This window comes from Tetrao urogallus (genome assembly GCF_951394365.1).
Source record: "Tetrao urogallus genome assembly, chromosome: 8".
Taxonomy (NCBI): Eukaryota; Metazoa; Chordata; class Aves; order Galliformes; family Phasianidae; genus Tetrao; species Tetrao urogallus.
This window is the reverse complement of record NC_136821.1, coordinates 13,323,584-13,347,795: the sequence shown is the minus strand read 5'-3', so window position 1 is coordinate 13,347,795 and position 24,212 is coordinate 13,323,584. Positions and strand designations below refer to the sequence as shown.

The following is a 24,212-nucleotide window of genomic DNA, read 5'->3' as shown; positions in this document are numbered from 1 at the left end:
TTGCTAACGCCACGTTCTCAAGATGCGTCTTATGAGGGTATTATCTTCTATTTAAGTTAGCACACGATGTCTGTTTATAATCCTCAACAACTGAAGCCTTATATGGGGCAGCGGTGCTCATCCCCTTGCTGCTGTGCACCGTGTTACCATGATCCACTTGGAAGAGGATAAGGTAGCAAGACAGGTGAAAGCCAGTGCTGTTGCTTTCCCATTTCCTTCCTTCTCCTTCCTTTCTTACTCCAGCAAGTGACTGCTGTAGTGACAGCAGATCTTAGATGAATCCTTGTTGTGGCATCAAGTTTTTGGCATGAAAGAGTTTTCAATGAATTTATTACCTTTGTCATGATTCCTACCCAGAAACAGCTGGTTTCATTTGAGGGTGGAATGGGTATCTCAGCTGAGATGAGTCTTGCCCCAAAATGACTATTGTTACCCTTTGCTCAGGGGAGTTACAGGAGGATGCATATAAAAGATTTCCAGGACTATAATGCCTTGCAGGGAACAGGAAATACCATGAGGCACTTATCTCTACATCTGTCCTGTCCTTGTGGTTCAGGACAAGAGCGTGCAGGAGGAAATAGCCCTCACCACTCCTGTGGCCTGTATTAGGAGCAGATGCTTCCCTAGCCCTACTCTGCTGGGAAAGGGATTGGAGATGGATACAGTGGCAGGAAGTTAATGATAAGATGTGAGAAGAGGTGCAGTTATTCTCCTGCATCACTCTGGCATCTCACTGACAAATGGGTGGAAAGAAGGTGCTGAATGGGTGCTTGGAAGCTTAACTTTTCCTCCCCGGTCTGACTGTGCTGTCCTGTAACGGAAATGACTTGCGTGCCGTCCTCAACAGAAAGAAAACTAAACTGTTCGCCAGGCTGAGGAAAAAGATGAGCAGGTACCGGTACGGAGAGCAGCATTTCAATATGTGTTTGATTTAGTTCCTAAAACTGGAGAGGCTGTTGCTGGACTCTTTAACAGCCTGGCACGTATTAACCCTGTGATGGGAGAGGGCTCTTTTGCATGATGTTGTGTGTTCATGGCCTGCTGGGACCTGCTGAGGTCTGTGTCTGGATAATCCCATTAACTGCTTGTGTGCCTGGTTTGAATCCTTGCTTCCTTTCCTCCAAAAAAAAAAAAAACAAAGGTGGTGTGAAAGCTCAGACATTGTCTGCTTGGTTATTTTTGTGCAACTAAAAGCATGATGCTGGGTTGTATGGGGGAAATAAGGTCTAATTGGGTGATTAACAAGATCTAGTTTTACTTAGCAGGGCTTGCCCTTATGAACAGCTCTGAAATGCTGCATTCTCATTCCCTGCCTGGCCCAGGAGGACCAGTAGGCAGCTCTCACACACAGTCCTTCCTGTCTACCTACTGTCTGTCCTGTCCTGCAGTGAGAGGACAGTGATGTAGGAGAGGGCCACTTTCAGCTTTGCTCTTTACTTGCTCTGTTCCTGAGGATCCTTACTGTCTTATTCTATCCATTTAAGATTTGTGCAGAGCTGCAGGAAAGGGAAGCCTCTGTTGTTCTGTATAAAGGCTACTATCAGCAGCTTGCCTTTCAAAACAGCTGTGGCATCGAATAACTGGTTTGCCACAATGCCTAGAGTTACTATAGCCAAGGTCAAGGACTCTGACAAGAATATGCTGTGGGGCAAAGCAGGGATTGCTGCATAATGGCATAGAAATTTCCCCTAATTCATGTTTTTTCCTACTCTTTTTGTTGATATTCCTTGTGTGGTATCCTTTTATAAGGATTTTTTTTTCTCCACATTTTCTCAAGATGATATTTCAGCAGCAATAAAAGCAAGTGCTGGTATTGAGATGCTTGCTTTCTGATCCTGTCTTCTCACTGACCTTTCTCTTTGTCTCTGCTGTACATCCTGTCTGGAAGGAAGAGAATGGTAATTTCACAGGGAATCTGTTGGGCAAATACTATTTTTTTCCTCAAGTGAAAAATATTGAATGATTGTCTTGTGAAGGAGGATTCACAGTGCTTCTCTGTATGTCTGTCTCTGACCATGAGCCAGCGTTGCCGTGACTGCACCAGGAGGTGTAGCACTTCCAGTCATTGTCAGCCCCTGTAGATGCTACAGCAAAGAGGGGGCTAGTAAATCTCATTTGGATGAGCTCTAACCACAACATCCTCCTGCTGCGCTCTAAAAGTCTGGCTAGTGCAGCAGTTAAGGTGCTTGATCCAGGCTTTGCTGCGGGTTCTGCTGTCAGAGCAGCTGCAGGGATACAGAGAAATGCACGACCCCTTGTGTGGGGAAGGAAGGTCAAGGGCTTAGTTGTTCTTTGATCAGCAGCAAGAATTTACATTTGGGCCAAGAGACACCTGAGTACATAGGTGCTTTTTTTCTGTCTCCCTTGCTGCCTCTTTTTTGATGTGGGAATAAGTCTAGAGTGTTCAGTGAGCTTTGATGCTTAAATAAATAAATAAACAGAACCCAATTACTTTTAGCTAAAAGACCCTATCTGAGCTCTAGCTGAGATGCCTTTTTCTTTTTCTTTTTAACTTGAGAACTTGGCAGGAGGTGGCCTGTCTGTTTCTACTATATTGGAGATTTGGTTCCATCTTTCAGTGTGGGATTGTTAAAAGCACATAGAAACCCCACGTGCAGGTGTTAGTCTGCTCTTCAGAATAGGTGACCTGTGTGAGGAGTTTGGAAGCTCAGCAACACTAAAAGAAACTGGTGGGATTTGGGGTTCTCCTTCACCTGTGGTAACTGCATTAGACCTTGTTCCTGGCTGTCGACTCACAGAAGAAAGGTGACACCCCTGTCCATTCCCTGCCTGATACTCCTGGATTTGGCATTGCTTCTCAATGGCTCATGGGAACCTAAAAAAAAAAAAAAAAAAAAAAAAAAAAAAAAAAAAAAAAAAAAAAGCAGCAACTGCAACAACAGGCTGCATTGACTTTCTTCTTTTGACTTTTCTTCTATGATACATTTGGTCAGTCTTCACACTCATGCTTTTCCCTATGTTTTTTTGGAGCAAGAAGTCCATTCAGAGGCAAGACCCTGCTCTGTGCAGCACACAGTGTGTGGTTTCCTGTGAAAGCCACGGGATCCTGGTGACAGGGTGATTTGGCACTGGTCACATTAGTTAAACCCATGCAAAGCAACAAGTGCAGGAATAAGGGTGCTGCTCAGGGAGCTGGAAAAGGCTCAGTCAAAATTAGCACTGGCATTTTCCTAAGGGGGATCAGCCAACACATCAAATAAGCTGTAAATAGCAGTGACTTACTGAGGGCTTTGGTGTGGGGCCCTCTCAGCCCTTGCAGGGCAAGAGGAAGAAACTGGGCTGCCTCTCATATGGGAGTCTTTCACCAATAGATCTCCAAATTAAGTCACTGCCAGACACCACAAGTAAGTCACCAGAAAGTCATTTCATGGCCTCTAGAAAATGATTGTGAGCTCCTTTCTTACCAGGAGAAATGATCTTTTCAGTTGCTTAGTTAGAGAAACCTATCCTTGTGTTGGATAGGCCAGTTGGTAGCCAGGACTCCCAGCACTGTTTGGGCATTTGACAAGTCCTAGCAGTCCAGTTGCAGGTCACTGTGTCCTCTATTTCCATTCTTCTGCAACTCTCATTGCAATAAGGTGTTGTAGGACCCACTCTGAGATCCCAGAAGTGGCATGCTGAAGTTTAAGACCCATGTCTTCAGTGAGGCTGAGCTCAGAAAGGTCACTGTGTCCACCTCAGATGATGCTGTAATGGTGTTGCCATGGAAATAGCAGCAAGATAAACGTCTGCTGAAATCATTTCAGGTTTTCCATGCTGTGAATGAATTGTGTGAAGCCTGGTAGCTCTCGCTTACAGCAGGACTTCCTTACCTTTGCTCTGTGACTGTTGCTACTTAATCTGTAGCTCCATCATGACAATGCCACAGGATCTTTCATGCAACCCACTGTGTCAAAGTGATTTCTGGGGATATTTTAGGAAGGACACTAGACATATCCAAACAAATTGGAGAGCTGCAAAGGTTGATGTATGTGTTTTTCAGTCCATCTTCCTTTTTCTCTGTTCTTTCCCCATTTCTTTCCTTTGCGTGCGTGCCCCTGGTTGAGAGCTGCTGGCATAGAACATCACTGATTTTGTTGCATCATGTTTGTGTGCTGCTGGTGTCACTGTTATCAGAAACATCTGACCTGCATGTGGACCTGAGAGCAAGTGCTTTGTGGGAAAATGTGTGTGGGCTGTATGTATATGGGAAGAAAGTGGGAGGGAGCAATGGTTGAGGGCAAAGTGAATGGGGTGGGAAGCTTGAAAGCTGGAATGCTGAGCAGAGTGATACGCTTGCTTGGGAAGGGAGGTTTTCAGAAGTGCCTTGCTGTCCTTCATCTTACTGCCCCTCTATTTGTGAGTGTTTAGGAATGAGGTTATCATGCATGTTAGCCAGTGACCACCACACCTCTGCATCCAAGTGTGAGTGGATGTATGTCTCCAGGACTGTTGGGAAAGAGTAAAGAAAAAATGTATCCCTCAGGTCTACTTTGTTGCAGTTCTGAGTCTGTGCCACCATTTATTGTCTCAGGTTGTAGGAAAGCATGACCTTTAACTTTACAAAAGCTGCAACTTTATCATTGTAAATTGAGGCAAATATTGCTCCCTGTAGATGAGATTGCACAGCCCTTTTGAAATATTCTGTAATATTTTCATTTTGACTCTGCGTAGTTTTGCCAGGCTTCTTCTGCTATAAAGTATCCTGATAGTTTGAGTGCTTCTACATGACTTGAGATAAGTTGCTTTTTGGGGAGCCAAAGTGTTTCAACTTTTCTGATGCTGGGAAAATGGATTTACCTTTATCCCCATCTAAATTCTCAGATAACCAGCTTTTAGCTAAATATCTCATGATTCCACAGATTGAAGCACAGACCTGACGCTCTGCCAGGGCATGCCTTTAGGGAGAGGCATTTGCCTGTTGCCATTCCTTTCAAAAATCCAAATCTGACCAAGTTATGAACCAAAAACACCATTGGTATATGCTTCTTGCATCTTAATCCTCTGAGGAATCCTCCTTGATTGTGTCAGAAATGGTCCAGGAGCAAGGACTTACTGGGAAGGCAAAGGCATAAAAGAGTTCATCATTGAAAACAGGCTGAGGAAACTTTCCATGATGGAGCTTATTAGCCAAAATCTCTCTGTTTCTTTGCTGACTGGCATGATCTGTGAAACCTCGGTCTGCTTTTCTCTGTTGCAGCTTAGACAATTTGTACCACGTATCTTTTATTACTGCCGTAGTTCAGGTGTTGTAGATCTGCATGTGGATCTGTTGGTCACAACCCATACAACTGTCAGTATGACACCACTCAGAAAATATTTACCTGGAAAAGTTACAGAATGACCTGCACAAGATTCCTTTCCCCATATGCTTCCCTAGAGATGTATTACTTAAAGATAGGCACTTATATAGAATCAGTGAGAATTAAGGATGGCTGTGCTTTTTTTTTTTCCTCCCTTTTTCACCCATATCTGATGCAAAATATATTAATGTAGTGGGACTTTATTGGGTAGCCTCCTGTCCAGTAATCCTGCTGCAGTTGGGCAGCAAGTGATTCAGCAAAGATGCTTGTCAGAAGCTTGTAGAGGCTTCAGATATCGTCATCACATTTCTGGGCAGTGGAGCAAACAGGCAGTGAAGACCAATGGTCTGTGCTGGTTAGCTCAACTTCTCCTAGGCCTTGCTCAGACTATTCTTTTTCTCTCTCTCTTTTTTTTTTTTTTTTTTCTTTCTTTCTCTCTCCCTCTCTCCCCTTCCTTCAGTGACAGCACCCCAGCGAAAGCAAATAAAAGCCCCTCGCCTCCACCAGATGGATCTCCCATCACCAGCCCTGAGACCAAGACTGTTAACCATGAGCTGGAACCATCCACTTTGGAAGCACCTGGGGCAAGCATCCCAAAATCACCATCTCAGGTAGCATCCCCATGATGTTAATCATGTCTCTACCGTATTATGACATCCATAAGTTGCTTTTATTTGAACCTCTTCCTGCTACGGAGTACAGAATAGAGCATGCTGGTTGCTCTCCATCAGTGCGGAGCAAGCATGAGATTTCTGAGAATGCAAGTTGTTAATTGATTATCTCTGTATTATGCAGGGAAGAACCAAGCTGTCTCTGAATTGCTCGTACACAGGGATGAGGCTGGTAATGTATTTTGCCATCAGGTAGGATGGTCAAGAAAATCCAGGGAAAATGTAGCTAGGCAAGGAGGTTTGCTCTTTACATTTGAATTAACCTGTGGAATCCGATGGTCCTGCCTCTTCCCAAGAACTTCCCTTACTGAGGAGAATCTGAAGAAGAAAGTTTTGTGTTTATGTGGATAAGCAGAACATCAGTATTTTGCATGATGCTTGACTTTAATATAGTATACTATCTTTTAATCTATTATTTTGATCTTGCAGTTAATAATAAGGGTATTATATTATTCCATGAACAAATTAGCTGGGTAGTAGGGAGAGAACTGTTAGTTGGCTTTTGATACCTTCCATGTGGCATTTCTTAGGCCTTTGTTTGTCCTCTTCTTACATGGGAGACACCCAGCAGCAGGTTTAAAATGTGTAGCGGCTGCTTCTTAGCATATCACATGTTGGGATTTAAGGAAAATAAAATATTTGCTTCTTTTCCCCATCCCCTTATTCGTAAGTGAGAAAAAAGTGTGGTGGGAAGAAAGAACAAATAGACCAGTTTCATGTCTGGTACCAGTCATTGCATTTCAGTAAGTCGGACAACAAAGAGGAGTCTTCCTAAATTAAATCTGATAAGGAATCTGGGCAAACTGGTAAGAAATACCTACTGCTGCTAAAAAAGGTTTAAAGTAAAACAGGACTTCTTTGCTGTTGTTGTAAGTTTGCAGTATGATTCCCAATCCAGGCCTGTGTTTGTTAGGGCTGTCTATCTTTTCTGGAATAGCCTCTCACAATGTTTTTCCCCCATTATGTTTTTGATTTTCAGAGAATCTAGAGACAAAAAAGGATTTTTATACATTGACAAAAGGGTCTCTTCCAGTGAGGATACCTGGCTATATCTTTGCTAGACTTCTTCAGGGTCTCTGCATACCCAGCATTAAGCCTAGAGTGACTTAACTGCTGCCACCCAGGCCAGGACCTTGGAGCGGAGTTTGCATATTTAAAGGGAGAGAATAGTGTATGTCTTTCTAGAACTGCCTTACTGTTGTTTTTTTTTTTCCTGAGATCACTACAACTTGGTGGAAATTTGGAACAAGAAATGGTACAAATCTATTGAGCTTTTCACTGCAGACTTCACTCAGACTTGTTTTCCCTTCCCTTTAAATAGCGCACATAGACCTTGTTTTTGCCAGGCTGCAAGTGCTTGCTCATTTACTTGCTGCCTTCCTGCCCACAGGAATGGGGCTGGAGGCCGCCCCATGTTGAGCAAGCAGAATATTCCAGCAGAGCTTCTGGAGAGTCAAGGCAAGACTGAAATGGTGTTTAGCAGCGTGTGCTGCCACCAGCTGGCAGCTCTTTTCTACTTTACATTTAATTCATTTTCTAGACCTCAATACAGTAAAGAACAAGAGCTCCATTCTGTGCTTCCTAGGTGCCAAGAGTTGGGGCTGACTCCACAGGGAGGAAAAACAGCTGTTCTGGAGTTTCTGTGTCTTGGAACTTGGCTGCAGCACTCCACACCGAGTAGTTTGGTGGTGACACAGGGCTTGAGGGATCTGGGAAATTTCAAAGGTTCACCTTTTGCTCTCAGTTACACCACTGAAATACTGTAAAGGCACTTCTGAAAACAGCAGAGCTGTATTGAATTTTTAGACCGATAAAGCTCTGTGGGATCCAAATCAGCAAAAAGACTTTAGGGGATTTATTCTAGTCAGCAAAGTTCTTCATGCTTTGCGCAGTTTCAGGTACAACCCAACATCAGTGTGCAGTTCCGTTGTCTTTGAGATGGTGTTAAACTGCTGCTGGAGATGATGCTGCATGCTGTGTAAGTCTCCGAAGATACTAGCACACAGGAGAGGGTAGGGGACTATTTCAGAGTAGTAAATCACAGAAATGTCAGGATCTTTTTAGTTTTGAGTTTGTAATTGGAACCTCCCAGCCTGCAGGGAACTTGTATGGCTGCTTTGTTCCAACACAGGAACAGCTCTTCAGAGTTTGGTTGGAGCTACAAGAGAGCATTGAAGCTTGGGCACAAGAAAATGTGAAGAGGGTGTGGATCAGTTGATCTAGGGAGGGTCTACTGCAGCTTCCCACTGGGGCTGGATGCAGCGTGAGGCTGAGTCTTTTAGCTTGATAAGAGAGTAGTAGGGTGTGTTAGAGTCAGTCTTCATTTTGCTTTCTCTGGGGTCTTCGTTTGGGCTACACTTGTGACTTCATTAGTGTTGATGTGCATTGGTGAAACTGAGAGCAAAGGTGGGACCCACAGCAGTCTTGGCTTCTCAGGAAATTCAAGTGTTCTTCCCCAAAACTGAGGTACATGGTAAGATGCCATGAAGAATTCCTTCAGTCTTCATGGTCTACTGTTTATCTCATTGCCGGGCAGATCAGAATCTGGCCTCATGGGCATCCCACAGTAAGACAGAGTCTGGGCTCTTATTCCTTTAAGTATGGTAAGTATGGAGAATGGAGGCAGAACTGGCCTGGTCTACTGAGTTGTGTTCTTAGTAACTTGTCTGCTTCCTTCCCAGTGTTGGTTGTTTTTTGTTTATTTTTTTTGGAAGGTTGCACATGTTCTAATTATGTATGCATGTCCTGTCAATGCATATTAATTGTTACGCTTCTTCTCTGCAGAGGGAAACTTGCCCATAGCTGAAGTGTAACTAATGATGCCAAACCTTCTCTGGAGGCGTGTGGTTATTTTAATTTTGTTTCATTTTCCCCTTCTCCCTTCCTCTCTCTCCAGATGGAGTTGATTGGACCATTCTCTGTGCCTGTGGTTGTGATTTCCCTCACCTTCAATTTTTGTGGCTAACCTGGTTCCTGTCTCTGGTTTTTTTGGGTGTCGCCGTCTGTGCTGTGGCCGTGTGCTCACTTGCATGCAGTTGAGGAAAGGGCCTCCGGTGCCTCCGCCTCCAAAAGTCACCCCTTCCAAGGAGATCAAGCAGGAGAACATCATCAGTCTGTTTGATGACAATTTTGTCCCTGAGATAAGTGTGACAACCCCCTCGCAGGTTAGCTGCTATGCCCTGCATTGTATTTGTCTGCCTCTGAACTTTTTCTTTTCATCTTTCTTCTCTCTGGAGGTGTCACGCCATGAAACCTGGTCAGGTGAAGGAGGAAGGCAGTCTCAGCATTGGACCTCAGAAGGCAAAGAGGGAGATAGGGGGCTATTTTGGAAGGCAAGGCAGCTGGAAGGCAGCTTAGACAAACATGTAGTCCTGTGAGAGCTTTGGCTCATAGAAGAAATGGGAGAAATTTAGCTGGTGGGAGATGCCAGAATCTCAGTTCAGAAATTATCAGTGTGTTTGCTTAGTGGCAGTGTATGTGGAATGTAGCATCCCTTGCATCCCATGATATGCTCTCTCCAGGCCCAGGGATCCTAGGTGTGGATGAAGCTTGTTTTGTCTACTTTCGTACAATCCCAAACTCTGACCCTGTCTTTTTTGCCTTTTTAGAAGGCAGTTTGGTGCTCTTTGTATTAACTTTTAAAGCCCACACATGCACTGGAAAAGCCAACAGGAATTGGTGACTGAAGCGTAGACAGGCAGGACTGTGCCTGCTGTGAATTCAGGGCTCCTGACAGACTGTTTTCACCAGCCAGCAGTTCCCATAAGAATATTTTTTTCCTGAGGTGTGACACCTTTTGAAGCTCTAAAAATGGTAACAGCATTTTCAAGCAATGAATTTTCATCTTTACTTACCTTATTATTAACATCACTGGAAGAGAGGATGCCCGCTTGGGGAATTCATTCTATGTTGGATCTAGGAGAACAGATGTTCTTATGTATACAGGAGCCTGACCAGATTTCTGGCTGCATCATGAGATACCTGCATTTATATTTTTTTATATATATATGCACATATACTGTTTTTTGTTTTTTGGTTTTTTTTTTTGACCCTAAATGCTTGTTAAAGCACAAGTAATGCCTGTAGCAGTTCTCATCTGTGACTCATTTGCTGACTTTTCTTCATGTCATGCTGCTCCGTTGCCTCTGGTTTGCCACCTTCCACCTCACTGCTGAAGAGTCAAGGTAGAGTGGAGAGGAAAGGATGATGTCAGATTTTGCATTGCAATAGATAAAGCCTGCAGAGCAGAGATGATTTGACTGCAACGTTGGAAGTGTGGGGACCACAGGCAGCTGAGCGACTCTCATTCTCTATACTTCTTTCTCTTATATCATAATGGACAGTTCTGTCTGCTCCATGGTTTGCATCTTGTATTTCCATGTGAATGCCTGCCCTTAGCCAGTTGTATTCTGCACCTGATCAGTGTCCTGACCCAGGATGGGATCTGCTGTGACATTCAATCAGATTAAATTTCTGAAGGAGGACTCTGGTTGCCAGAACAGTCTTCACCGAAGCGCTCAACAGGCGCTAGTGTTCAGTGCATTGCCCAGGGCTGCTCCTGTCAGATGTCTTGGCTCCAGTGAGCTTTTTTTGTGGGAGATCTGGGTAAAGGCAAAAGGTGCTAGGCCTTGCATGTAAGTCTTGAATGACAGGTAAGATACTTTCGTGACCATCCCACCACCAAACAAAGCTGAAGATTGGGATTTGAACCTTCCTGATGGCCTGAGTGCACTGGAGGAGTGTGCTCAATGCCAGTTTTAACATACTGGTCAAGGTTTATTGTTGTGAGATGGGAGAATTTGGTCGTCTTCATGGAACTGTGGATATCAGAAAGAGGAGAGAATGTTGTTATGGGAGGGAAAAGTCCAAGAGAAAATTGCAGTAAGAGAAAATAAAAGGAGGTGAAACACGGTGATGGTATGGGCTGCATGCAGAAGACTTTCACTTAAATTTTATTGCTGTTCTCCCCATGTTCTTTCATGGTGTGGCTATGATGTAGTTGTGAAGGCCAGCCTTCCAGATTTGGTGTGTTATTGGAAAGGTAGCTGAGGTGGTATGGCAAGTGAACTTCAGAGATCAATGGAAATGGGTTCAACTCCTCCTGAACTTTAAGCTTCCTCTGAAGAGAAATACAAGGAGAGTCTTGTGGTTATGCTAAATTTAAAAGCAGACGTATTGACTTATTTTGAATACTCCTTTGTTGTGACTATTTTATTAAAGGTAATTAGTGAATGTGCTGTCATTGTCTTCAGCTGCTGCATTAATCAGAAAGTTATTCTGCTGACTTGGAAGAGAGCAGCACGTGCATGCTGCTTTGGAAGGCTTGTGTATGCGTGTTTCTGGGATACCTGAAATGGAAAGCATTGTAAATATTGTTTTGAACTGGAGTGATATGAGTCCCATAACTAGGGTGAGCCTTTATGTTATGTTTCTCTGTGTCTGAAGGGAATTAGGAGCTTGGGGAGTTAGTTCTGAGCCTTGCTTGTTTTTCTGTCTGGGTCCACATTGTTGAGATGTGTGGTTGAGTAAGTCTGTCCTGGGCTTTCAACACAAAGGCAGCTGCATGAGCTGTAAGGTGTAGAAATAAATAAAAAACCACCTGAACTGGTTAGTGGCAGTGATCCTTTTGGCTATAACAGGTCAGGTGCTTGCACCATGTGAGCTCATTTGGTCAGATGAGAAGGTGAGTGAGCCTTATGGAAAAGGCTCAGGTTTGGCTCAGTGGAGCCCTGCTTACTGCCCGTGATTAAAGGCATCCCAGAGTCAGGAGCCACATCAAGTGTTCACATTCCCACACTGTCTTCTACGCTTGCAGCCATAGCACCTGGATGTTGCATACCTTGTCTGTACTGTACATGTGTGCGTGTCTAATGCTCGTACTGCTTTTCTTCCTCACTGCTGCCAAGTTTGATGCCCCTGGGCCCTTCCAGGAGGGAGCCAGCCTGTTGGATCTGGATTTTGATCCCATTAAACCAGATGCCACTATGGGGAAGACCCCCACACCTGCTTCTCAGGTTGGTTAATATCCAACTCTCCCTCTCTCTTTGAAAATGAGTTGTTGCCAGGGGTGGTGTGACCTGCAACCACATCAGTGACAGTTTGGACCTGAGCTCTGGGTGGCTGAGCTGGAAGCCACCAACTTCTGATGCCCTGCGGATGGGCACCTTGGTCTTCTCTGCTGCATATGAAAATCCAGTGAGAATAACGTGGCTGTTAGCCAGGCCACAGTCTGGCACTAGCTGTCTGTGGGGTGCTTGTGCTTTGCTCAGGTGATCTACTGCTTGACAACATGTTCATAGATCTCCATCCATAGATTAACATCCTCTATATACTGTGTGGATTTAAACCATGGGTAGGCATTCAACCTCTGCTCTGTGCTCCTGCTGTAAATTGTTCTCAAAGAGATTTTTAGTAAACAGACTCTTTGATAGTCTGCAGTTACTTAAGATGAATAAAACTGCAGAGATACTCAAGTGACATGAGGTACTTCTGTCTGAGTATAACATAGCCTCTGTTCATGATAATGAAGTGGCTTCCTCCCTGGACATATTGCCTAACAGTGAAGTAAAAGGAAGATTCATAATTTGGCTGACCTGTACCTGTTCCTGTCCTACTAGAGACAGGTGGGCTGCACTTTGGTTTCTTTCACCCAGACATTCCATTTCTTATGTGTGAAATACGTGTTCTTGGCCTGTGCTTTCCACTAAAATTTGTAGTAATATAATTTGGATGTTACAGTATTTTTCCAGTATCATAAAGTCAATTGGGCCTGTATGGCTGATCTTTCTAGCAGTAGGATCTCTGTTAAAAGTTTGATGCTTCTAAATTAAAATACTGCGTCTGCAAAATTCTAGTTATTAGCATAGTTTAATACACACCAATGTGCCAAACTGCACTTTGGGGAACTTTAAATGGACAGATTGGCATTTCTTGACTGCATCACTGCTACATACCCCAGAATAAGCTTGTTTTTTGTTGTTCTGAATCACCTGTTATAACTTGAATAATTGGGTATGTTGACATTGGATATGAGTATGAATTTATTTTAAAGTGAAATTATTTGCAATAAATGCAATAAACGTTATGCTGAGTGGGATTTTTAAAACTGTTCAACAGTAACATGTTGTTGCGCATTTATTGTTAGTTTCAGAAGTCACTTAAGAGTTTGAAATTAATACTTTACAGTGGTAACCACAGTATTAAACCTAGCACAAACCTCCCCATTTTCAAAGAATTCAGATTTATTTCCCACAGGGCAGGTGATATGGCAGAGAGGTTAAAATATTTCGCTGTTGATCCAAAGATATGGGCTGAAGTCTTGCTCTGAAATAACGTGTAACTCTGGTTGAGGAGATAAGAGAATATTTAACTCTGATAGACCACAAATCCATGATTTTTTTTTTCCTGTCAGTACTGGCACTAATAACTGAATGTGGCTTAGCTGTCTCCCTTCATACCAGAGCAAGGAATGACCCTCATTCGGATATGTTAGTGCTTAATTTGGAAATGCAAAGGGGATGAGTGTATAGATCTGCACACTTAAAAACAGCAACAACAAAAAAAAACCCCAAAAAAACAAAAAAACATGCAGAGGTAAGTAGTGCTGTTGAATGTGTATGCCTGCTTCAGACTGTCTGTAATTTTGTACTTGCTGAAATAATTGCATATAAACATGTTTTGTTTCTGTTGCTCTTTGACATGCGTAGTCTTTACCTTGGGATTTATGGGAGGTAAGAACTTCCTATGGCTGTCATCTCTCATCACATACTGTGCACGCCTGTGCCATCCCTGCTTGCGTCTGTCTCATTTCCCTCTCTGCTTTTCCTCTTTGCACACCTCAAACCAAAGTTTCTCCATATACTGCTGAGCCCACTTACATACCTTGCCCATAAAGCCCTGGGGCAGCCACATTTGCCACGTCTGGCACTGTAGCTTAATGCCTCTAGCAGCAAACCACGCCACAGCCTTTCCCTGCTAACTCGCTTATCTTTCCCTTGGCACGATACTGAGACCTTTTTCCCAGACTTAATCCCACTGTGGCATCATCCTCACCCTCCACCCTTCCGTGTGTATATCCTGTTGGTCTTGTGTGTGATGCATAAATGTCTCAGGAGTCCTTGGTCCTTACTGCCTGTACCGTTGGGTATACGTGTGCATATTTGAGGTTATCTGCATTATTTGCTGCTTGTTGACCATCATTGTCAGAAAGGCTGACATGAAATAACCCAGCCTGTGTCCATGCAAAAACTTAAGTGTAGGCCCAAGGCTTGCTTGTTGTCTGTGACAGCCCCAGTTTTGGAGCTTTCTGACTAAGGAAGAGCCTACATGCTCTGCATCTGAACCCAAACAGTGCACTCATTTATGCCCTCTAGATGTATCAAGCCTGGGAAGGTCTCGGAGCACTGCAAAACAGCCCACTGGGAGATGCATCAAGCACTGCTGATTATGAGCCCCTCTGGACAAACAGGTAGCAGTGTAGGCAGAAAATGTGTGATCTGGGCATTCATACCTGCAGCTTGAGCTGGCTGTAGCCCATACAGTTGATATAGGCCTCATGTCCTTGGCTTGCACCAGGGAATCAAGTCCTGGAAATCCTTGGATTCTCAAAATCCACATCCCCTACTTAGAGTAAGTACATGGAAGAAAGCAGCTCTACCGTTGCTGAGAGTTTGGCCCAAGGACTCACAGCGGCCAAGGCTGTCCTTCACATGAGTCTGTTGAAAGATGTTTCCCTTGAGTGTTTTATCAGCCATCAGTGTTTAACCTGTCATTCCCTTTTATGAGCATTGTTAGTCTGTCTGGGAAAGTAGAAAGTCGGTGCATTGGCACTTGAATTGCCATTCAAGTGGACAGGAGTGGGTGAGGTATAACTATATGTGGTGTAGTGTAGGTGCAAAAGGTATTTGAAGTCATTTCTTCCATTTTGGAAACTGATTTCGTCCAAAGGACAGTTTAATCAATTGGGGAGCGCTGTTACAGCAAGAGGCTCTCAGCACGCCAGTTGCCACCTGAACATACACTGTTAAAGGACACAGCTTCCTATATCTGGGAAATTTTGTCTCCTCAAACCTTCTGAAGCGTTTTTGCTCTAATATTGTTCTTAGATGGTGATGAGAGGTCTGTTGGATGATAAGATTGTCCCATATATGTTATGGGGTTAATAACGATAGAAATTTGGATGCAGGTGAACTTGCTTAATTCTGCAGACAAGTAAACTTGTGCTTTGTTTGTGTGATGCTGCTGTTGGAATAAACAAAGCTTTCAAATGGGCAGCAGCAGTGAGCAGTTCTCACTCTTCTTTCCATGACTGCAAATGTTTTTGGCATGCCTACAGGTACATAAAATAGAAAAATAAGTAGCTGACATGAAAATGCCTTTTGTTGAAATACGGGGAATTAATTTAAGTCCAATTTCTCTAGTTATTAAATATTGTTTTTGCAAATCAGCTGCTTTAAGAAATCTGTGGCTCAGTATGAGCTGCTTTTCACCTATCCACATAAAAACCATGCTTGGCTTGATAGAGTTGTGCTGGCATCTGTCCCAATTCTGGTTGCACTGAGTCCAGATAAAAGGCAACCTGGGAGCAAATCTAATTAAACAGGAGAAGCCTTTGTAGCATTTAATATGCATACATTTACCTTAGCTCTTCCAAAGCTGCTCTGGGAATCTGCTGGATGGGAACAGGTCTGCTATTTATAATATCTTCTGGCAACATCAGCCTGTGGGCATGCTGATGAGGGAATATGAGGAAGGATGTGTCAGGAGAGGAAAGCGTGTGTTAAATGGCACCATTGGAACAGCTGAAATTTAAGTGATGGCTTTTGGTTAAATAAAAGTATTTCTTTCTTGATTGTTTCTGCTGTTACTGGGAAACCACTTGGAGAGTTGTGCCAGTATGTATCTGGTACTCAGATGAGTATGGAGCTGGGATTAGCATGGCTGTTGCTTTACACAGTGTGTGCATGCTTTGGTCTGGCCAGGTTAATTCAGAGAGCATTGGAGTTCACTCGCCTGACTGGTGCTGCACACCTGCTGCAATGAAGGCACAGAGCTTGGCTTGGTGTCAGCCCAGGTCTGATGAAGGAAGATGGAAGAAAGGTATGGTGAAGGAAGGATGTTCAGAGTGTGACTTAAAACCTGGTGGATCTGTGCATTTTCTTGTTGTTCTTATGAGGATGAGGAGACCTCCCTGTCTGAAGGATGAGTTTGGGATCAGTCCACAGACTGTTTCTGAGCTTCAGTCACCATTGGTTGGCTTGGAATGTCTGCAGAGCCCAGATTCAACAAAGTTATCTGGGTTCCCAGGGAAACTGCTGAAAGCTGGGGGGTTCAGTGATCAGTTGAACCTGGCCAGAGTGCTTCTATAGAGCTGGGACTAGGAGAATTGCAATAGTGGGATATCTGGACAGTGCTTTGCTTTGAGAATGGTTGTATTTGGAGGTACGTGTGCTTACCAAATGTATGAATCATGCAGGCATGTAAAAACTTGTTTATTCACGTGTTAAAAATGGGAAGTGTCTGTATTAGCAGTTTCTATTGTGCAAGTTTGAAGCAGGAATCTAGTTAGATTATATAAAGAGTTGTCTGTGCTATGATTGAATAAATATAGATGGGCAGTGAATGCTTCCAGGCATTAAATTAGAAAACAGACCTTACTAGGCCCGTGAGATTCTTGTCAGGAGTCTTTCTGATGCTGTCTGGCTGGAAGTATTAATGCTTCCAGATCCAACTTAATTCCTATGCTGCCGCAGTTTCTGGGAGGGGCAAATGAATGTATTTTTGCATTAAAACAAAGCTAGCTTGGCATCAGGTGTGAGAGACCAGAAGCTTGAAGCTCTGGATGAGTACTAGAGCTCATTCTTTGGTGTGCTCCTACTTCCAGGAGCAATCTCTGCTGGGCAGTGGTTTGTAAGTGATGCTGAATAGCTCCTGGTGGAGGTAGCTTCTGTGCATTAGATTCTTCCCTACCAACCACACAGACACCATGCAGAATAGTCATAGCAAATTCTTACAAACAAGCCAAATTCATGACTCTTTGGGCCTGTCCAGAATCAAACTGGATTAAAATCAGCATAGTTTTCAGTTAAGTTTCATTCAAAGCTAATATTATAAAGATGCTAGGTCCACACAAAGTTCCACATCTGGACATGTTATTACCATGCTCTTCTTTTTCTGGGAGTATATGAAGGCTCAAATGTTCCCTGACTATTGATGCTTGGAAATAGCCTATTGGTTGATCCCTGTCTGTTGGCATGTAAGCATTCACATTGCGTATTCACATGCAAGTGGAAATCTAGATGTAGTAACAGATACTGTGTATGTAAGTCAGTATGTTAAATCCTGAAAAGAAAAGGCATACAGGTTCTGGGGATTGCATTGTTTCTTCTGCAGTATTGTCTCTTGTGTGGCTGAGAGGGGATTCAGGCTTTACTGTGGTTTCTCTAGGCTGCAGAGAATTGGGAAATGTAGTGAGAACTGAAGTTCTTCACCTGTTTGTCAGCAGATGGCAGCAATCAACCGTGTAGGGAGCACTTGGACAGACTGAGCTGTACTTTCTGCACACAGATATGACGGTAATGAGAGTAACTCCACTCGAATGGATTCTGTGTTGCAGCCTACAGAAGCAGCCCATGCAGGAGCTGAAGCAGCTGGATCTGAAGCAGCAGCTGGAGCTGAAGCATCTAAAACTGAAGGTGATTCAGGATCGGTAAGTACCTCAAGAGAAAGTAGTTGCTTCTCCACCACTTCTCTTTGTCATACAGCCGACATATGGGAAACTAGGCTGAGAAAAGAGGTTTGCAATGGCTTGGAAAAATGCACCCTTGCCGCTTCAGCAGTTGCACTGGTGTTACTCAAAGGCCAGAGTTAGCTGTTGTATTTTCCCTGTGTGATGCTTAGGGATAAGCTCAGCTGGAAGATCTTTAAAAAGAACCTTCTATTTGTTCATGTCATGAAGCCAGCCTACAGCCCCTTCTATATTAAGCTTGCATCGTCTGATGGGCTCCTCCTTTCCCACCATTTACTTTACCTCCCTGAGCTCTGCCTACACCTCCTGAATAACCAGATCTCCTCTCTTTTGACACTATCATGTTTTTAGGGGCTGGAGTAGGTCCATTTTATGGCTGCTTGGTTCTTCTAGATTGTCACTTGTGACTTGTTCTTCATGGACTTTACAAGGACTGCTTTGTGACTGCATTAAATGGAAAATGCTGCAAGTGTGGTCCCAGAAAAATGCTCTAAATCCTCCATGAACTTTGCAGCCATAAGCAAAGAAGGGCAGCAGTCTTTACTGTCATTTGGAGTGTTCTTGTCACTTGAGAAAACCCACTGAAACTTGGATGGAGTTGGTATTCCCATCTGGGTTACGGATAGTTTTGATGTGAATCCTTCAATATGGATCAGTGAGCTGCCCATCTTGGATTCTCCTTTCTCAATGGTCCTTTTTTTTCCCTGGCTGCTGCCTACCAGAGCTCTCTGCCCGCTGTCGTTGTGGAGACTTTCCCTGCTACTGTCAGTGGCACCGTGGAAGGAGGCGCCTCCTCTGAAAGAGCTGACATGCCACCAGGATTTCTGTTCAAGGTGAATGCATGCTGGTGGGACACCAAGTTCATGGTGATTTAGTTCCAGTAACAGTTTAACTACATTCACTAAGTGTGACCATGGGCTATGTCACATTGAAGGGTCTTGGTAGCAAGGCATCACAAATGCATCATGCCCCATGAAGTGACAGTCTCCTTTTTTGTTTGTCTGATCTTTTTTTTTTTATTCTATTTCAGTTATGTTCTCATACGGCTTTTTCTGGGAAATCCACCAAAAGCAAAAGGATGGCTAAACTTGGGAGAACAATAGGAGGGTCATTGCATTCTGACTGATTATGGGCGGAATTATAGTTTGTTATAGCAGTTGCATATTATTGTAGTAGTTGAAGTGAAGGGCTTTGGCTTGAAACAGAAAGACTATAACACAGATCTTGATAGTAGACGGGATGGAAGAAAGAGAAATACAACAGGAGAAAATCACTTGAAGTTCCAAACTGATGCTCTTGTATCAAACAGGGAGAGTAAGCATAGGTGACAGAATGGGGAGGCTATGACCTCTAATACTCTTGAAGTCCAGATGCTGAAAGAACACAGGGCACCACTTGAGTGAATGCAAATCTTAGGCCTGCACCATGGGAACACCTGGGAACACAGCCATCTAAAGGAAGGATGTGAGGGTGCTGATGCATAACTGAGTGAGTCACCAGGATGCTCCTGTGACTGTGCTGGTCGGTATTAACGCGTGTGTCGCTCTCCTCTTTTTTTGGCTATAGGTCCAGGCTATGCATGATTACACAGCTACCGACAGTGATGAGTTGCAGCTGAAGGCCGGGGATGTGGTGCTTGTGATTCCATTTGAGAACCCTGAGGAGCAGGTGAGCAGGGAAGACTGGGTGTGTGCCTGGGCTGGGATGAGCCAAAGGGATTTCTGGAGCTGCTTCTTCCTCCACTAACAGTCTGGCTGTACGCAGAGTCATCAGTTTGTGGCTGGAAGCTGGCTGCAAAGCCAGTTGTTCCTGTCCTCGTCTTCCTGCAACAGAGGAAGACGGCTTGTGACTGGAAAGTGGAGACATTATCCTGCATAAAGCATGCGAAGCAGCCGTGGTGTCCTGCCCTTATCGGGACATCTGAGCTAAGGCAATGGCTTTCTTCACAGGGAGCCAAACAGAGCCCAAACTTAGCTCCTGATCTTCGTGCACAGTATCTGTGACCACTGCAGTGCAGACCGTGGCACTGGCAGGAACCACCCAAAGTTTTCCAAAAGATAGTGTGTGGCCAGGAGATGGCAGCAGAACCACAGGCTGGAGCAGGATGCCCAACTCCAGAGAACATGCTTCCTGTCCTTCTCTGGCCTGGATTTAATTGGCAGGTTTTTTTTCTTTAATCTCAGCTATTTCTAAAAGCCTCAAGTAAATCCTCCTCACTTGCTATGTTTGAGGGCTTCCAGCTGATAGAGACTGCAGCAGTTTTACTATCTTGGCTGAGAGAAGTGGTGATTTTGTAAAAATCAAGCTCAGATCTCAGATTTTCATTTGGAAAAGGAAGGGAATTCTTCCAATTGATTCAGAAGTCACTGCCTCTTCGGTTTTGACAAGATTAGGATTTCATAAGGGGTAAAGGAACAGTGTAGTTCAAAGATGATGTGATTCATGTGGCTCAGCTGTTGACTTTGTGAGTTACAGAGGGAGATCTTGCTGCTGCTTGCAAAATGGGATCTGTAATACGTTGGTATTTCCCACAGCGCAGAATGCTCTGTGAGGAAGGGTTGTATGGGAAGCAGTGATTCCTTCCACAGACAAGACTCTCCAGTGGGTGGGACTGCCCTGCACAAGCATTTATGAGCATTTCCATCTCATAAGACTTTTTGGATGGAAAATGAAGGGCAGCTCCTCTGCTTTCAATGGTAGGAGATGGCATTTATGGAACAGAGTTTTTCAATGCCCTATGTTTGCACTCTAGCTGGATGTGGGTGCAACAGCCATGAACTCGAGACTCTCCAGGCTGCAGAGGGTGAGCTCTGAGTGTTGCTAACAAATGCTGTAGCTGCACTGAAGCCCTCTAACCCTCTACAGTGTATAGCGTGCTACAGCTCATTTCCCTAACCCTTACCATACCAGCCAGAAAATCTTGGCTGTTAACATGTGCATGAATTGTGCACGTGGGTGGAGAAAGCCTAGGATAATAGACTGTGAGCCATGTCCTCATCTAGCAGCTTAGGTGTCTGTGTTCATTGAGCAGGCCTGGAGTCATCTCCCTTGACAGAAGGTATTGAGGGCAGCAGTGCTTCTAATCTGGCACTTCATATGATGTTAAGAGTAGTCAGGAGTCAATCTAGTCCCAGTGTCTGATCCCTGTAGCTGAGGAGATCCTTTTGAAGCCTGATGCTGTGGGAGTGATGCATGCTGTATGGCACATACACTAGATGCAAATGGATGAGCTTTTGTGCTTGCTGTGCTGTGAGCTTGGAAGCTGCCTTCCAGGCACTTGCGCCCAGCGCCTTCTGCCTAGTAGTTTGTCTTCCTGATTTATGGCATGTCAGTCTGTCTGCAGCCCCTGCAGCTGGCTTCTGCAGATGGGCTCCTGACTCACGTCGTTCCCCTGACATCCCCTGAATGCTCAACTCTAAGGCAGCAGCAAGGGCTGTCTGAGCCTGCAGGCACCCAATGCAGCCTGCATGGAGCAGGGAACTCAGGTACAGCGGCTGATCTGAGCTGCTGCCACTTGGAAACACACAAGCATGAGAGCAGAAGCAATAACGTGGCAGTAGAAAGCAATACATGCCCCATGGATCACCCCTGATGTGGGCTGCATTGTTCCTGCACTGTGCAGGTATGTTTTTAAAGAATATGTTTGAAGGGAGACAGTGTGTGTCATTGCAAAAATTCACAGGTAACTCCTGCTGGTTCCAGGAGCGAGTCAGAACAACTGTGTGAACTGCATACAAGCATGCCCCATTTCTCCACAGCTTAGAGCATCTGGTTGCCCGAGTATTTCTGCTCTGGCAAGTTATGAAGCTGAATGTGTTGACATAGCTCTAAATGAACCTGGTGTATGCTTTGCCTAGAGCAGCAGATGCAGAGCAAGCTGTTAAGTTTGAAGGCAGTGATCCTTCATACAGCTCCATTGCCTCATGCTGTGGTCTTGATGCATAGGCTGCCCCACTGCAAATGGCATGCATGAGCACTTGCAGGTTGCAGGGGTGGGTGGCATGCAGAGGTGGGAGTAGTTCAAGGCATGCATTCAACTGGGTAGCTGCACACCTAAGCCACAAACAGTGCAACCATCTCACCTTGAATATCTCACTTCCCTCATGTTCTTCAAATTGAGTACAAATCTCAATGTTGGATGCTTTGCAGAGAGCACGGGATGGAAGGAAGACTGGTTCTCCTCCTGAGCAGGTTCTACCAGGCAGGACTCATTTTGCTTCAGTGAAAAGTCATCCCTGTTTATAGAGGATTGGGTTTAATGTCTGTGGGTTTAATGGCTAGGAGGATGCTTGTGTATGGGGAGTTTTTCCAACCACGTTTTGCATCAAGCCCAACAGCTTGCTGGGTTTTGGGATTAGATGTTGAGCTCCTCAGCTCTCAGTTTTCTTAGACCATGTTTGAGTTATAGCAAGACTCATTTTGTTGTGTAAGCTGCGTCAAATGCTATTCAAACAGGAGCAGAAGATGAGCACTTCCAGAGCACCAGAAAATGGGTCTTTCTGAAGACCTGTGCCCTGTGGAGGTGCCCATTTCTTTCCTGATGATGGAGAACATCAAACCCATTGTGTTTAGGTAGTTGAAAGGTAGGGCAGATGATTGGATCCCATTGCTCCAGAGAATGTCTCCTGCTGCACTGGATGTGAATAATGAAATGTTTCTATTGCACTTGTGGATTGTGTACATTTCATTGCTTCCAAATGCTCTGGGTCAGGCAAGTTTTAGTGCTGACTTTGGAATGTGGCCTTTTCTGTTTAAAAGGAAACAAAAACACTTATCTCCCTCTCCTCAATCCTCTACCTGGATCTCTCCAAGCCAACCATGAGCATGGCTTCGATGTGCCTTGACATCTCCTTGGCCTGCACTCTAAAAAAAAATCCTCACTCTTATCTCACCCTCAACGTCTTATCTCTGTCTTCTCCTCTAGGATGAAGGATGGCTGATGGGTGTGAAGGAGTCTGACTGGATCCAGCATAAGGAACTTGACCAATGCCGAGGGGTTTTCCCAGAGAATTTCACAGAGCGGGTGCAGTGAAAGCATGAGCCTGCCAGCCACGTTTCTGCTGGAAGAAAGCAAGTTTTCTGGTAGATAATTGAAAAAGAGCAGTAAAAACAAAGAGAATTTTAAAGGAACAGAAGCCTGAAAAAATTGTCAACTTAAAGGGTGTGTGCTTTTCAAAGGGCAAGGTTTCAGAAGTAAATTGCGATTCAAAGTGTTATCAAAATATATAAATACTACTACTACTAAGGCAGACCAATTACGCTCTTCCTCCTTTGGTTTAACAGCGTTTGAATTCAGAGGACTGACACAGAAGCAACTCAGTGTGGTTCTTTAAATGCTGCATTGACTGAATTGGCGTGATGTCAGTCCGACCCCTGGAAAGGCAGCGTTTGTCTGTTGGCTTGAGAGCAAAGGCTGCTTTTGCTCTTGGGTGGGTTCACCTGTTTCGTCTTGAAGGTGGCTTGCATGGCAACTAGAAAAATTCAGCCTTCCCCACGAGATCAACCTACAGTAGGCCAAACTTCCTGTGATGCTGTTGAAAAAAATATTTAGTGTATAGTGTTCACCAATACAATGTATGTGTGTGTATTTTATTTTCTTCCTTTAAGACAGTGTTATGCAAACTAATTTTATACGTGTAGAGAAAGGAGAAACTACGTGGTAATGACATGGAGGTGAAATGTGTCAAGCTGTGCTCAGTCCAAAGTTCTTTCAACTGCAAGCATCTAAATTCTCACAGTAGTGTATTGGCCTGTGAGAGCTAAAGGGAATGGAGGAATTGAAGAGGACAAACAAGACAAAATGAGCAGATGCCATCTACCTGATGGGAATGATGCCCTGCCCCCACAAGCCCTGTAGGCACTTTCAGAAGAGTTTAAATTCATGTAGATGGAAGATAGCTGTCAAATCTGAAAGGAAAATGTGTTTTTAAAGAAAATTTTAAAAAAAATATTCTTCTGAAAGGATGTCTTAAGAAAAAACACTGAGGAAAAACCATTTGCTTTCTGTGTTTTTAATTGGCATTGTTATCTGTGGAATGATATATTTTTTTTTTTACTTTCCTTTGAAGATTTCTGTCAGTGAACTATTGTTAGATCAGCTTTCTCCAGTGCTGTGCTGGTGATGAAGTTAACCTCTAAGAAAACTGGACTCTCAAAATACTCATTTAAAAACGACTGCATGACTTCTTGATATTTTAATGCGTTAGAAGAGGAAGGCAAGAATATCAAAGTGTCAGTGTCAAGAGGACACTCTGCAGTCTAATGCTGATGCTGAGACCTTTCCTATGCTCCTGTTTGTTTTTGAGTTTTGTTTTTTAGTTTAAACAAGCAGATGACAAAGCTGTTTCAAAGTGCATATTATACTTGTTAAAGTAAGCTGGTCTGACCCTCCAAGACTCTGAAGTCCAACAAAGGTACTTTAAACTTTACTTGAATACTGATGCAGCTGGCAAGCAGGTCAGGCTATTATCTCTTCTTTTTCTAATGGCTTCC

General features: G+C 44.0%; 1 protein-coding gene across 6 annotated transcripts in view; it reads left to right on the top strand.

The window, feature by feature from the left end:
• Nucleotides 1-22,752, top strand: part of BIN1 (bridging integrator 1) — a gene marked incomplete at both ends in the record, with an annotated part of 83,494 nt that extends 60,742 nt beyond the window's left edge. For 2 of the 6 annotated variants that reach the window (XM_079539097.1, XM_079539096.1), the window contains 8 exons: nt 5,764-5,914; nt 9,010-9,138; nt 11,881-11,988; nt 13,681-13,704; nt 17,589-17,681; nt 18,443-18,553; nt 19,287-19,388; nt 22,645-22,752. In XM_079539097.1, the coding sequence (XP_079395223.1) occupies nt 5,764-5,914; nt 9,010-9,138; nt 11,881-11,988; nt 13,681-13,704; nt 17,589-17,681; nt 18,443-18,553; nt 19,287-19,388; nt 22,645-22,752 (826 nt within the window). Of the gene's footprint in view, nt 1-847; nt 893-5,763; nt 5,915-9,009; nt 9,236-11,880; nt 11,989-13,680; nt 13,705-17,588; nt 17,682-18,442; nt 18,554-19,286; nt 19,389-22,644 lie in introns of all 6 variants that reach the window. The other 4 variants (XM_079539098.1, XM_079539099.1, XM_079539100.1 and 1 more) reach the window with 4 other exon arrangements.
• Nucleotides 22,753-24,212: the final 1,460 nt, after the last annotated feature.